Source organism: Chrysochloris asiatica, unplaced genomic scaffold (genome assembly GCF_000296735.1).
Source record: "Chrysochloris asiatica unplaced genomic scaffold, ChrAsi1.0 scaffold00312, whole genome shotgun sequence".
Classification (NCBI taxonomy): Eukaryota; Metazoa; Chordata; class Mammalia; order Afrosoricida; family Chrysochloridae; genus Chrysochloris; species Chrysochloris asiatica.
Genome location: NW_006408830.1, coordinates 2,342,006 through 2,354,703, shown reverse-complemented (window position 1 = coordinate 2,354,703; position 12,698 = coordinate 2,342,006). Strand labels below are relative to the sequence as shown.

Sequence of the window (12,698 nt, the reverse complement as noted above, 5' to 3'; positions counted from 1 at the left end):
GGATCCTCATTTGGATAAGTTCTTCACGCTGGTACATGTTCTGGAGGAGGGGGCCTTCCCATTCCGCCTCAAGGATGCGGTCCTGAGTGAGGGTACCGTGGAACCAGAGCTTCGCGCTAGCTTGGCAGCACTACGCTTGGCCAGCCCCGAGCCTCTTGTCGCATTCTCCCACCATGTGCTGGACAAGCTCGTGCATCTGGTCGTGCGGCCCCCTATCATTGGTGGCCAGATTGGTGAGATGTCATGGCCTCAGTTTCTCCATCTGGAAAACACCTCCTCAGCCCTCTGTCATGTGTGACTTCCCATAGCCTTTTATCTCTCTCTGACCTCAGTTTTCCCATCTGGAAAGTGGCCCCTCAGTCCCCTGGCCTCATATCAAGTCCTGTGTGCTCCCCTAGTGGCCACATGACCTCTTAGACCTTCAGTCTCTTCCTCTGGAAAATGGGTGGGGAGGAGGAGATATTTGACCCTAGTCCTCAACCTCTGCTCTGCCCAGCAGTGAATCTGGGCCGTGGAGTCTTTGAAGCAATGGTCCATGTAGTCAGCCTTGTCCACCGGAGCCTGGAGGCTGCCCAGGATGCCCGTGGTCACTGCCCGTTGCTGGCTGCCTATGTCCACTGTGCCTTCCGCTTGCCTGGTGCTGAGCTTAGCCCCCTGGGCGGTGAGTGTTGGCGGGAGACTCTGGGGAGGGCTCACAGGAAATACCTGAGAGGGAGCAGCACGTGCAAAGGCCCTGAGGCGGCACAGGCCTTGGCTTGTTTGAGCTACTTGCTAGAGATAGGAAGTTATGCCTACTTTTGCCTCACCTGCAGTGGTGTGTTCTTTGTAAACTTGACTGACAGATAACCTAGCCAGTCAGCAAGCATCTTAGGGAGCTTGGAGCAGGGACTCTAGGTAAACTGGAGCAGGGACTCTAGGTAAACTGCCTGGGTTTAAATCCCAACTCGGCCCCCTATAACCGTGTACAAGTCATGTCACCTCTGGGTATTATTTTCCCATCTGTAAAATGGGGATAATAATACAAAACTCTTATAGTCATGGCGACCCGTGTGTGTCAGAGTAGAGTTATGCCCATAGGGTTTTCAGTGGCTGGTTTTTTTGGAAGATCACCAGGCCTTTTTTCCAAGGTACCTCTGGGTCAACTTATACCTCTGTCCTTGCAGTTAACAACACTTAACTGTTTGCACCACTCAGAGGCATTTGTAGCCCCATCATGGGATGCTGGTAAAATACTAAATGACTGTGTTATGTTGTTAAGTGCCTTCAAGTTGGTTCCGACTCATAGTGACCCTGTATAGGATTTCTGAGCAGCAGCTGGTGAGCTTGAACTGCCATCCATGCTGTTCAAACCAACCTTGCGATCCAGCGTATTAGCTCCTAGAACCGCACCAGGACTCCAGTAAAAGCAAAAGACAAACGCACTGCTATGTAGTGAATCCCAACTCATAGTGACCCCACAGGATAACGTAGACCCACTCTGAGGTTTTCTGAGACTGTAAATCTTTACGGAAACACAATGCTTCATTTTTTTTCTCTGGAGAGTAGTTGATAGGCTTGAACCACCAACCTAAACCGAACAATTAAGCCACGCTGCCACCAGTGCTTATTAAATGACATTATAACCCATACCAAATGCTTGGCCCACGGGGAGCACTCAGTCAAGCGGGACTTTTTCTTATCTGCTAAATAATTAATAGTGATTGCTGATGATTGTCTCTGTAGAGCAGCGTTGCCTATAAATGCTAGGCAGCTTTATACACAGTCACAATCTACTTTTGCTGCCTTCTAGATAGGAGCTCTGGTAGCATAGTGGTTACAAATCAGGCTGCTAATCTCATGGTTAACAGTTCAAAATTACCAGCTGTTCTGCAGGAAAAAGATGAGGCTTTCTGCTCCTGTAAAGATTTACAGCCTCGGAAACCCTGTACAGGGTCGCTGTGAGTCGGAAACAACTCCATGGCACATAACAACAACAACAACAAGACAGGGTATTGGAGTCCTGGTGTGGCGCTGTGGGCTAATGTGCCAGACTGCACAGCCTTTTGAACTGCAAGGTCGGCGGTTCAGGCTTACCAGCTGCTCCTGGGAAACCCTATACAGGGTCGCTATGGTTCAAAATGTACTCAAAGGCACTTAACAACAACAGCTAGGGTATTAGAGAACCTGGTGTGGCTATGTAGTTGGTAAGCGCTGGACCACATGACCAGTTTGAACTGCAAGGTTGGTGAGTCCTGGTATGGCGCTGTGGGTTGATGCACCAGACTGCAAAGCCATTTGAACTGCAAGGTTGGCGGTTGAAGCTCACCAGCTGCTCCTTGGAAAACCATATACAGGGTTGCTATGGGTTGAAATCGACTCGACGGCACTTAACAACAACCGATAGGGTATTGGAGAACCTGGTGTGGCGCTGTAGGGTAAGCACTAGACTGCTAGGTTGGCAGTTCAAATCAACCAGTGGCTCTTCAAAAGCCCTTTATACAGGGTCACTAAGAATCCGAACTGACTCAGCCGCCCTTAGCAACAGAGAGTTTATCACATTTCTGTGCAGTTGTAGATAGCTGATACACTATGACATAACTTTTAATTATATGTGAAGAAATAAATTCATTTTGAAATAAATAAACAACTGATTAATTATGACCCTGTTAGCCTTGATGTGGCGCCGTAGAATAAGCATTGGACTGCTAACCACAAGGTCAGCAATTCAAACCCACCAGCTGTTCTCGGAAACCCTACACAGGATGGCTGTGATTGGAAACTTTCTTAATAGCACACAACAAACTTACAATGCCAACCACTGTCGTCGTGTTGCGTTCTCCCCAGAATCCCTGTGAGGTAGCAATATACCCATTTTACTTGGAGGAAGCTGGAGGCTCAGAGAAGAAAAATGATGCTGTCAAGGGCAGCCAGCTGAGTAGAGGTCTGGAGCTCACCAGGCTGTGTGTTGACAATGATTGATCATGTCCTTCGCTCCCCAGGGACCTCTCCGGTGACTGTACAATCTGCCACGCTGTCCCGTGGACCTGGCCGCACCACAAGTCTCTACCTGGCGCGTTCCAAGAGCATCAGCAGCAGTAACCCCGATCTGGCCGGTGCCCCCAGCTCTGTGGACGAAGAGGTCTCCCGCATCCTGGCCAGCAAGGTAAAGCGCGGTGGGGGTAGAAGGTCAGCCTGTGGCCGTGGCTGCCACGTGGGGGGTGGCCGATATTACTGTTGCCAGGAGAGTGGAGAAGACTATCTGTTGAAGAACAGCGTGTTCCAACCCTGGACAGTGGGCAGCGGGACCGCTCTGGCCATCACAGGGTGGGGGGCTGTGACTTTGCACTGGGCTCTCCACCCGGTGGCTGTCCCAGACTGGGTGTCGGAGTGCTTGACGTGGTGCAGCAGTTACATGTACATGTGCGTCCCACGAGGACCACGTGTGCTAGGTGCAGCAGTTGCATATTTGCACGTATGTACATGCACATTTTCCACGTGGCGATGGGGGCTCATGGGTGATCCATGCTTGGTGTTTTACGCTGGGCACCCTGCCGCTTCTCCATGTATCTCCAGGGTATCGACCGCTCACACTCCTGGGTGAATTCTGCTTATGCTCCAGGGGGCAGCAAGGCTGTGCTGCGGCGGGCGCCCCCTTATTGCGGGGCCGACCCCAGACAGGTGCCCCTACCTCCCTGCCCCTGCACGTGTGTGAGCATGAGCCCTTCCTGCCAACCCTGCTGTGCCAACTAACCTTGGGGAGGAGTGGGGGGCTGCCTGAAGGAGAGGGCGGGACTTCCTGCCTCTGGGGCTGTGTGTCAAAGGCACCACAGGGTCATCTGAGCCAGGCTCTTGCATCTCATAGATGTCAGCCTCAGGTGGTAACAAAGGGAAGGGGTGATATGCAAATGGCATGCAAATGATGCACAAATCTGTTCCCCTCCAATCTCTCACCACACACCATCCCCCCCATCCCCGCATGGCCCTGTTCCTCACCCTTAATTTACTGATGCACAAGCTTTACCACCTTTGCTTGGGCACCTCACAACTGTCCCCTTGGAACAGAACTGAGCCTGTGGGCTTCCCCATCCCACATGAGACAGAGTGACCCCATGGGCAGTTCCTACTACCCTGTCACTTCCCACACATCTGGAAGGCTCTCTTCAGATAAATCTGGGTTTGCGTCCTAGCTCTCCTACCCCCACCAGTTGGCTTTCCCTCACTGAGCCCTTGTAATCCGTAAGGTTTTCACTGGTCACATAGCTCCTTTTTCCTAGACTTTCTTAGTCTGGAAGCTCAGCTGAAGCCTGTCCACCATGGGTGACCCTGCTGGTATTTGAAATACCAGTGGCATAGCTTTCAGAATCACAGCAACATGCAAACCCCCACAGTGTGACAAGCTGACAGACGAGTGGTGGATTACACATCAACATAAAGAAAATGAACATACAGCTGGACCAATAAGCAGCATCATGATCAACAGAGAAAATACTGAAATTGTCAAGGATTTCATTCTACTTGGATTCACAATCAATGCTCATGGAAGCAGCCATCAAGAAATTAAATGATATATTGCACTGAGCAAATTTGCTGCAAAAGACCTTTTTAAAATCTTCAAGAGCAAAGATGTCACTTCGAAGACTAAGGTGTGCCTGAGACAGGCCATGGTATTTGCAGTCGTCTCAGATACTTGTGAAAGCTGGACAAGACAGGAGGAGAATGGATACATTTAAATTACGGCGTTGATGAAGAATATTGAATAGACTACCAGAAGAATGAACAAATGTTTTAGAAGAGGTACAGCCAGAATGCTCCTTAGAAGGGAATATGGTGAGACTTTATCTCACATACTCTGGACATGTTGACAGAATGGACCAGTCCCTGGAGGAAGGACATCATGTTTAAGGATCAGCACAATAGAGGAAGAGCCCCAGGGAGATGGATTGGAACAGTGGTTGCAGCCATAGTTCAAGCGTAGCAACAGTTAAGAGGATGGTGCAGGACCGGGGAGTGTTTTGTTCTATTGTGCATCGGATTGCTAAGAGTCAGAACTGACTCAAGTGTGCCTAACAGCAATACTGAACATCAGTTTCCTCATCTGTCAGATGAAGGTCTCACTCTTGAGTTTTCAAAGGTGGTCAGTACTAGAAGTAAAGTGCTCAGTATGGGGGCCCAAGCCTGGGAGAGAGGGTGCAGTACAGGCAGGGTTTGGATATAGGACTCGATCCTCAGCCCAGCCTTGCATCTGAGCAGCCAGCAGAATTTGGCAGTAGACAAGAGCAACCCACACACAGGTGTGTCTCATTGCCTTGTGTGAAATGTCTGTGGTTGGAGGGACCTTGCTCAGGAGGTGATATTTGAACTGAGCCATACAGGGGCCAGCAGGGGACAGGGAGTGGGGGGGTGCGGGAACACCTCAGTGAACCTTCTCCGGGTGCCCCATGCCAGCTCCGTGTCCTTACTAAGGTGGCATATGCCTTTGGTAGTTCCAGGAATTGCTGGATGTCTGGGTTCCTGGTCCCTGACCCCAGCATTTTCACAAGACTTTGGAGTCTCTGAGGGATCTCCAGGGCTTTGCAGAGCAATAGGAGGAGATGAGGATTTCTGGTATGGCTCTGTAGGATAAGCTCTGGGCTGCTAATTACAAGGTTGGTGGTTCAAATCCTCCAGCCTCTACTCGGAAACTGTATGAAGTGTTGCTAAGTCGAAACTGCCTCAACAGCCCTTAACAAGAACAGAAGGAGGAGATGAGGTAGGGGACTATGGGCATCCAAGGCAGGAAGAGTCATGGAGGTGTGAGGAACCCACATAGCCCGGCTATGGGGTCTGGGGCCTGGCGGGCTCTTTCCCCAATGCCTCCTCTCCTATCCAACTGAGAAGAGAGGAGCTAGGACCCCACTACCATTTCACAGATGGGGAAATGAGAGCAGTGAGGCCCAAAGCAAGGCTGGAGCAGGAGCAAAGCGTCCAGGAGCTCTCGGTGCTTCTGCCTTATCACTATGTCACCGCCTCTCTCCATGCCTTCTTTCCTTTCCTCCTCCGTCTGCAGGTGTCATTTCTGTCTGTCTCCTCCTTCCCTCCTTTCCCCCTTTGCCTACACCTGCCCAATCCTTCTAAACTCACTGACTCACTCTCATCACCCCATCTACACTAAGTCCATCTCCTCCCCCAGCACCTGCCTTTCTGGTCCATCCTTTTCCATCTCCTCCATGCCCCTCACCTGTGCTGAGCCCGCAGTGGGCTCCCTGTCACTCTCCTCCACCTTGTCACCTCTCTGTCATTATCCTCTCCTACATCAGACTCTTCCTTACTCAGTGAACGCATAGTCACTTTCACTATTACTAATATGTCTCTCTTTTCGTCTCTTACTTTCACACCTCCACATCCCCCCACAACTCCATCCATGCCCCCCAATCCCATCCATACCCCCACAAATCTGCCCCCACAATGCTGTCTATACTCCACAAACCTGCCCATGCCCCCACAATGCTGTCCATATCCCACAAACCTGTCCATGCCCCCATAATGCTATCCATACCACACAAACCTGTCCATGCCCCCACAATGCCATCCATACCCCACAACCCCGTCTGTACCCCCACAACCTCATCCCTGCCCCCACACCCATATCCCCAGGACCTCAAACACACCCACAAATCTCCATGGTCCACAATGATGGGTCTCTTCCTCCGTTCAATGGACACACCTTTCCCCTGTTCATCATTCTAACACCTCCTGCCATCCCATCTTCATCCCATCCCATCGTAGGCCACCGACTGCAGCTCTAGCCGAGCCTCCTCCTACCTCGAGGGCTCCTCCGCCCCACCAGCCTCACAGCCGAGACCCACTGTGCAGAAGGTAGTGGGAAAGTGATTGATTCAGTCTTTGACGTCCCTAGCCAAGGGCTCCAGACCTCCTCACCACCCGCCCAGCTTGACCTGGAAAGAGAGGGAATCATTTCCCTCTGGCCCCATCCCTCCTGCATGGCCCTGCTGCACTAATCCCGCCTGACTCTCCCTCTGCTGCACGCTCCCCATCCGCCCTCTGGAGGGAGTGGGCTCCTCAGCCCTCCGTGACCCCTTCTCCCTCCCTCAGCTGCTTCACGAAGAACTGGCTCTGCAGTGGGTGGTCAGCAGCAGCAACGTGCGCGAAGCCATTCTGCAGCACGCCTGGTTCTTCTTCCAGCTCATGGTGAGACATCCCCTCCCCACCTGGCGGGAGAAAGGCGGTCTCCTGAGATAGTACCTGGAAACATCTGCCCCATGAGATTGACTGGAGAGAGACCTTTGGCCACAGGGGAGACCCTTACTCCAAGAGATTTCCCCAAAGAGAGCAGGAAACCGTTGTGACAAGATTTAAGAGTCCCCCCAACTCTTCAGGAGGTAGCCCCTACGAGGAAGACTCACTCTAGTCCCTGCCCCAGAGCCTGCTGGCCATGCCCCCAAAGAACTCACATGGCCTTTAGCGCCACCCACAGACCAGACTTCGCACCTCTCACTCCTTTCAGCATTTCTCAGGTCCCGCCCACAGCCCCCCCGCAGGGTTCGTGCCCCACCTCAGACCCACCTTTAGCAGCCCCTTCCCTGGCTTCTAAAGCCACTCTCAGCCATTCAAGCCCTGCCCTGGCCCCTCTCCCCTCCCCCAGGTGAAGAGTATGGCCCTGCACCTGCTTCTGGGCCAGCGGCTGGACACGCCCCGCAAGCTGCGTTTCCCAGGACGGTTCCTGGATGACATTTCAGCACTGGTGGGCTCTGTGGGCCTGGAGGTGATCACCCGATGCCACAAGGTACAGGCCCTGGGGCTACTTGGGAAAAGCCCCATGGCTGCTGAATGGGTCTGACTTTGAGGAGACACTTGAAGGAGATAAGGGAGGAGCCATGCATGCTTCTGGGGGAACTGTAAGTGCAAAGGCCCTGAGGCAAGGTAGGCCTGGGCTCTTAGAGCACCAATGAGGAGGTTAGTGTAATTGGAGTGGAGTGACTAGGGGGAAGCAGAAGGCACAAGACAGACCCCTAAGTGCTCAGTAAGTGGATGTTGATGGTCTGAGACCCTGACCTTGTCCAGGCCCTGGAGTTACCAGCTCCATTGCTCACAGGGGCCATCATTGCAGTTGTTAGTCCTTCGAGATGATTCTGTGTGCAGACTGCACATGTGCAGAACTGCTCTATAGGATTTTCAAAGCTGGGACCATTTGGAAGCAGTTCTCCAGGTCTGTCTTCCGAGGTGCCTCCAAGTGGGTTCGAACCACCCACCTTTTAGATAGTAGTTCAGTGATTAACGGTTTGCAACACCCAGGAAGACCACCACAGGGGCTTCTTGTTGTTGAGTGCCTTCCAGTTGGTTCTGACTCTTAGAGAACCCTGTATAGGGTTTCTGAGGAGTGGCTGGTAGATCTGAACTGCCAGCCTTGCGGTTCAAACCAACATTGCATTCGAGCACTCATCCTACAGTGCCACACTAGGACTTCCCTCAGGGCCAGGTAGGCAGTAAGACTAAAATTAATATAAGCATTTATTGAGTGCTTGCTGGATGTCTTAACGCTTCAGCTAAATAACATCATGAAAGTCTCCCAACAAGGCCATGAAATTAGTATTGTTGTAATCTCCATTTTACTAGTAAATGGAGAGTACTAAAGAGGAAACCGAGGCAGAGAATGAGTTGCTAACCTGTTGCCACACAACTGGGAAAGGGCAGAACCCCAGGCTATAGCTCCAGAGCCCCCACCCTAACCACCAGCTTCGGCCAGGCAGGCGGTGGGCTGCAGTGGGCCAGAGGACACATGCCATGTGAATATTCAGGTCAGCTGGGCCAGAATTTTTGAAGCCCCCCCTTGTATAATACAGAAACCCTGCCCACAGGGACAGGAATCAACTCTTTTTAAAGAGAAAGGGAACTTCAGGATTTAGATAGGAACTTTCCACATTTTTGAAATGCCGACTGTGTGGGCAGCTGGCTTTTTACGCAATCCCACACGCCCTCTGCTCTGGTCTCAAAGGTCTCAACCTTGTCTCTATGGAACCTCCCCCAAGGTCCAGTGTTCCCAGGGGCTGACCCAGATTATGAGAAAAGTTTGCAGGGAAGTGACACCCCAGTGAGCAGCTTTATTGCAGCCAGTAGTGGGGCTTCAGAGAGGGTCTTTAGCGGCTTCGTCTATTCATTCAACATTAATCAAACACAGACAGCATCGGGCTCCATGTAGTTAGTTGTCAAGTGCCGTCGAGTTGTTTCCAACTCATAGTGACCCTGTATAGGGTTTCCGAGGAGTGGATGGTGGATTTGAACCACCAGCCTTGCAATTCAAACTGACCTTGTAGTCCAGTGCTTATCCTACAGAAGGACTTCATACATAGACTTGATTCCTGTCCTTGTGGGAAGGATTTTTGTATTATACAAAGGGGCTTCAAAATTTTTACAGAAAAATTCCATTTAATTCAACTTTTCCAGAAACTTCTTTGAAACCTCCCTATTTGTGCTGGGAACTGAGGGCTTACTCAGACTAATTCAGGGGAGTAAGTTAGGTCACAGCATGGCTCTCAAACGCATGTGTGCAGAATAGGTGCCCACCAGGTCTTGGGGGCCACACCATTCTCCTCACTATTCCTCACATTTGCTGGGTACATCCTGCCCCAAGGCCTTTGCACTTTACTGTTCCCTCCGCTCAGAATGCCTCTCTCCTCTTGACTCTTTCTCATCCTGTGAGCCTTGCTTGAAATATCACCCTATTCATGACTTCAAAGCACATGGAAAAATCAGGAGTTCTTTTATAGGGATGTCTCATTTTATTGCACCTCATAGACACGGTGAGGTCCTGGTATGGCACTGTGGCTTAATGCACCAGACTTCAAAGCCATTTGAACTGCAAGGTTGGTGGTTCAAGCTCACCAGTGGCTCCTTGGAAACCCTATACAGGGTTGCTGTGGGTCAGAATGGACTTGACGGCACTTAACGACAACATAGACACTGTATTTATTACTGATGAAAGGTTTGTGGCAACCCTCCATCAAGCAAATCTCTGAGCATCGTTTTTCCAATAGCATATGCTTACTTTGTGTCTTTTTGTCACATTTTGGTAATTCTCACAATATGTCAAACTTCCAAAATACTGTTGCACACGTAAGAAGTTACATTAAAGTGTCAACATAACTTTTCTGTGCACTGTTTTTATGGTTGTTAAATGTCATCGAGTCAGAAACCGAAAAAATGCATGTGAGCATGTGACTCGTTTGGTTGTGATATTGGCTTTATTTTGGTGGTCTGGAACTCAATCTGTAGTATCTCTAAGGGCTCTCTGTAGTTCTGCTCCAGCCCCCCTCCCCACCCCCATAAGACTGAGCTTGTCTGTCTTGTTAGTAGGGCTTGGCACATAGTAGATACTCAGCAAATATGCTTAAATGTCCTGATATGGTGCTGTAGGAAAGCACTTGACCCCAAGGTCTGTTTGAGCCGCAAGTCAATCATACTCATCAGAAACTTCTCAGAAAACACTATACAGGGTCACTGTGAGTCCGAACCAACTCAACGGCACGTATCAGCAACAGCATTGGTTCAGGGTAGAGGTTTGTTTGCTGTAACACAATGCCAAGTGGTTTAAATGTGACCATAGTTGACTTTTGAGCATAAGTAGGAATGGTTCTTAAGGTTCACTATGACATGCACCACATCACGTTACAGTCTGGGGGAACAGAGGACCTGCCGCCTCCATTTCAGTGGGCCACCTCATTTCTCCTCAAATCCTCTAGGCCAGCATATGGTCACATGGGTACACCCAGCTGCAAAGGAACCTGGGAAATGCAGTCTTTATTCAGCTCTGAACCAGGGATTCTTTTACCACAAAAGAGGGCAAGAGAGGACCTTGGAGGGCATCCGTAGCTAATCTCTACTATGGGTATGCTATTTAAACCTGAGTGATGAGGAAAGAAGCATCCTGAATGGAGCCCATAAGAACATGGATGGATGAGCATGGAGACCAGAGGGTAGTCGATTGAGGACCACCAGAATGGCCAAGATGGGCTGGAGCCCAGAGGCAAGGGCTGGGGGCAGTGGGTATGGCTCAGGGAGGTCCTTGGGGCTTGTGTGGGACAGAGGCTTTGCTGGGGCCATGTGAGCATGGGCTGACAGGCCTCTGTCCTCCCAGGACATGGAGCTGGCTGAACATCTCAACATCAGCCTGGCCTTCTTCCTCAGTGACCTCCTATCCTTAGCTGACCGCGGCTTTGTCTTCAGTCTGGTCCGGGCCCACTTCAAGCAGGTAGGGGTGGGCATGGCAGGTGTGGTGGAAACGTGTCCCTGCAGGTGATGTGGATGATACTGCAGGAGTAATGATGGGAAGGGTGAATGTGAGCACCTGTTGACCACACGCCCCCCTCCCCCGAGACAGGTGACCACACGGCTACAGTCGGCCCCCAACCCGGCAGCACTGCTGACCCTGCGCATGGATTTCACCCGTGTTCTGTGCAGTCATGAACACTACGTGACCCTCAACCTCCCCTGCTGCCCCCTGTCACCCCCGGCCTCACCCTCACCCTCCGTATCCTCTACCACTTCCCAGGTAGGCCAGCCATACTTCCGGCCCCTCTCCTCCTTGAACTACCATTTCTCACCATCAACCCATCTTCTAGGACGCTGTCATTTTTTACCTTCTCACAGTAGGCCACTGCTCCAGTGGATTGACCTCTCACCTAGGGCACCTGGCTCTGGGCAGTTTCCTAGGTGGACTAGGTTCTCATTTCTAACCTCTAAACCCTAAATTCCTGCATCTTGTCTGCTACTTCCTAGATCACTGACTTTTGACCTCAAGCTCTCTCTCACCTCCCAGATGGTTAACCCCAGTTCTCACTTCTGGCCTTTAACCCCATGCCCTCTGTCACCTCCAGATGAGTTAACTCCAAGCCCTCACCTGGTCCTTGACCTCAAGACTTCTGCCACCTCATAGATGGCTTTAACGATTGACCCCTCACCTCTGACACTTGACCACCGGCCCTCCACAATCCCTGATCTCTACTCTGCAGAGCTCTGCCTTCTCCAGCCATGCCCCAGACCCCAAGGTGACCAGCATGTTTGAGCTGAGTGGGTCATTCCGCCAGCAGCACTACCTGGCTGGCCTCTTGCTGACGGAGCTGGCGCTGGCCCTTGAACCTGAGGCTGAAGGGTGAGCACAGGGCCTGTCAAGTCCCAGGGAGAGTGGGGAAGTCCAGAAGCCTCGTCTGCCCCATCCTGAACACCCTGCTATCCTGCAGAGCATCCCTACTACACAAGAAGGCCATCAGTGCTGTTCACAGCCTGCTGTGTAGCCATGACGCTGACCCCCGCTACGCAGAGCCCTCTGTGAAGGCCCGGGTAGCTGAGCTGTACCTGCCACTGCTCTCACTTTCACGGGACACACTGCCACGGCTGCACGACTTTGCTGGTTAGTGGACAAGGGTAGAATGGGGTCAGTCCAGCAGCTTGATCTAGAACGAGGCACGGAGCAGAAGAGGTGGGAAGAGCCAAGTCAGAGATAAGAACTCAGGCATTAGGGCCAGCAGAATAGTTTCAAGTCCTGTCACGTGAGCAGAGTCAAGCCATTAGTAGATCTAAGCCTTAGCTTTCTCACCCATAAAATGGGGACAGAATAGCATCATCCTCACTGGGTTTTGTGAGCATCGGAAGAGCTGTAATACTTGCACTTTATTAGCATCCACTAAATGGGAGATGTTGTTATTATAACATTTACTATCATCTCA

At 51.3% G+C, this 12,698-nt stretch overlaps 1 protein-coding gene across 1 annotated transcript in view; it reads left to right on the top strand.

Annotated features, from left to right (window-relative positions):
• Positions 1 to 12,698, top strand: part of DOCK6 (dedicator of cytokinesis 6) — a 56,351-nt gene that overhangs the window by 28,894 nt on the left and 14,759 nt on the right. Inside the window, exons 20-28 of the mRNA XM_006875130.1 lie at positions 2 to 233; positions 500 to 661; positions 2,979 to 3,142; positions 7,072 to 7,167; positions 7,622 to 7,762; positions 11,111 to 11,224; positions 11,354 to 11,524; positions 11,985 to 12,124; positions 12,213 to 12,382. Coding sequence (XP_006875192.1) covers positions 2 to 233; positions 500 to 661; positions 2,979 to 3,142; positions 7,072 to 7,167; positions 7,622 to 7,762; positions 11,111 to 11,224; positions 11,354 to 11,524; positions 11,985 to 12,124; positions 12,213 to 12,382 — 1,390 coding nt within the window. The remainder of the gene's footprint in view (position 1; positions 234 to 499; positions 662 to 2,978; positions 3,143 to 7,071; positions 7,168 to 7,621; positions 7,763 to 11,110; positions 11,225 to 11,353; positions 11,525 to 11,984; positions 12,125 to 12,212; positions 12,383 to 12,698) is intronic.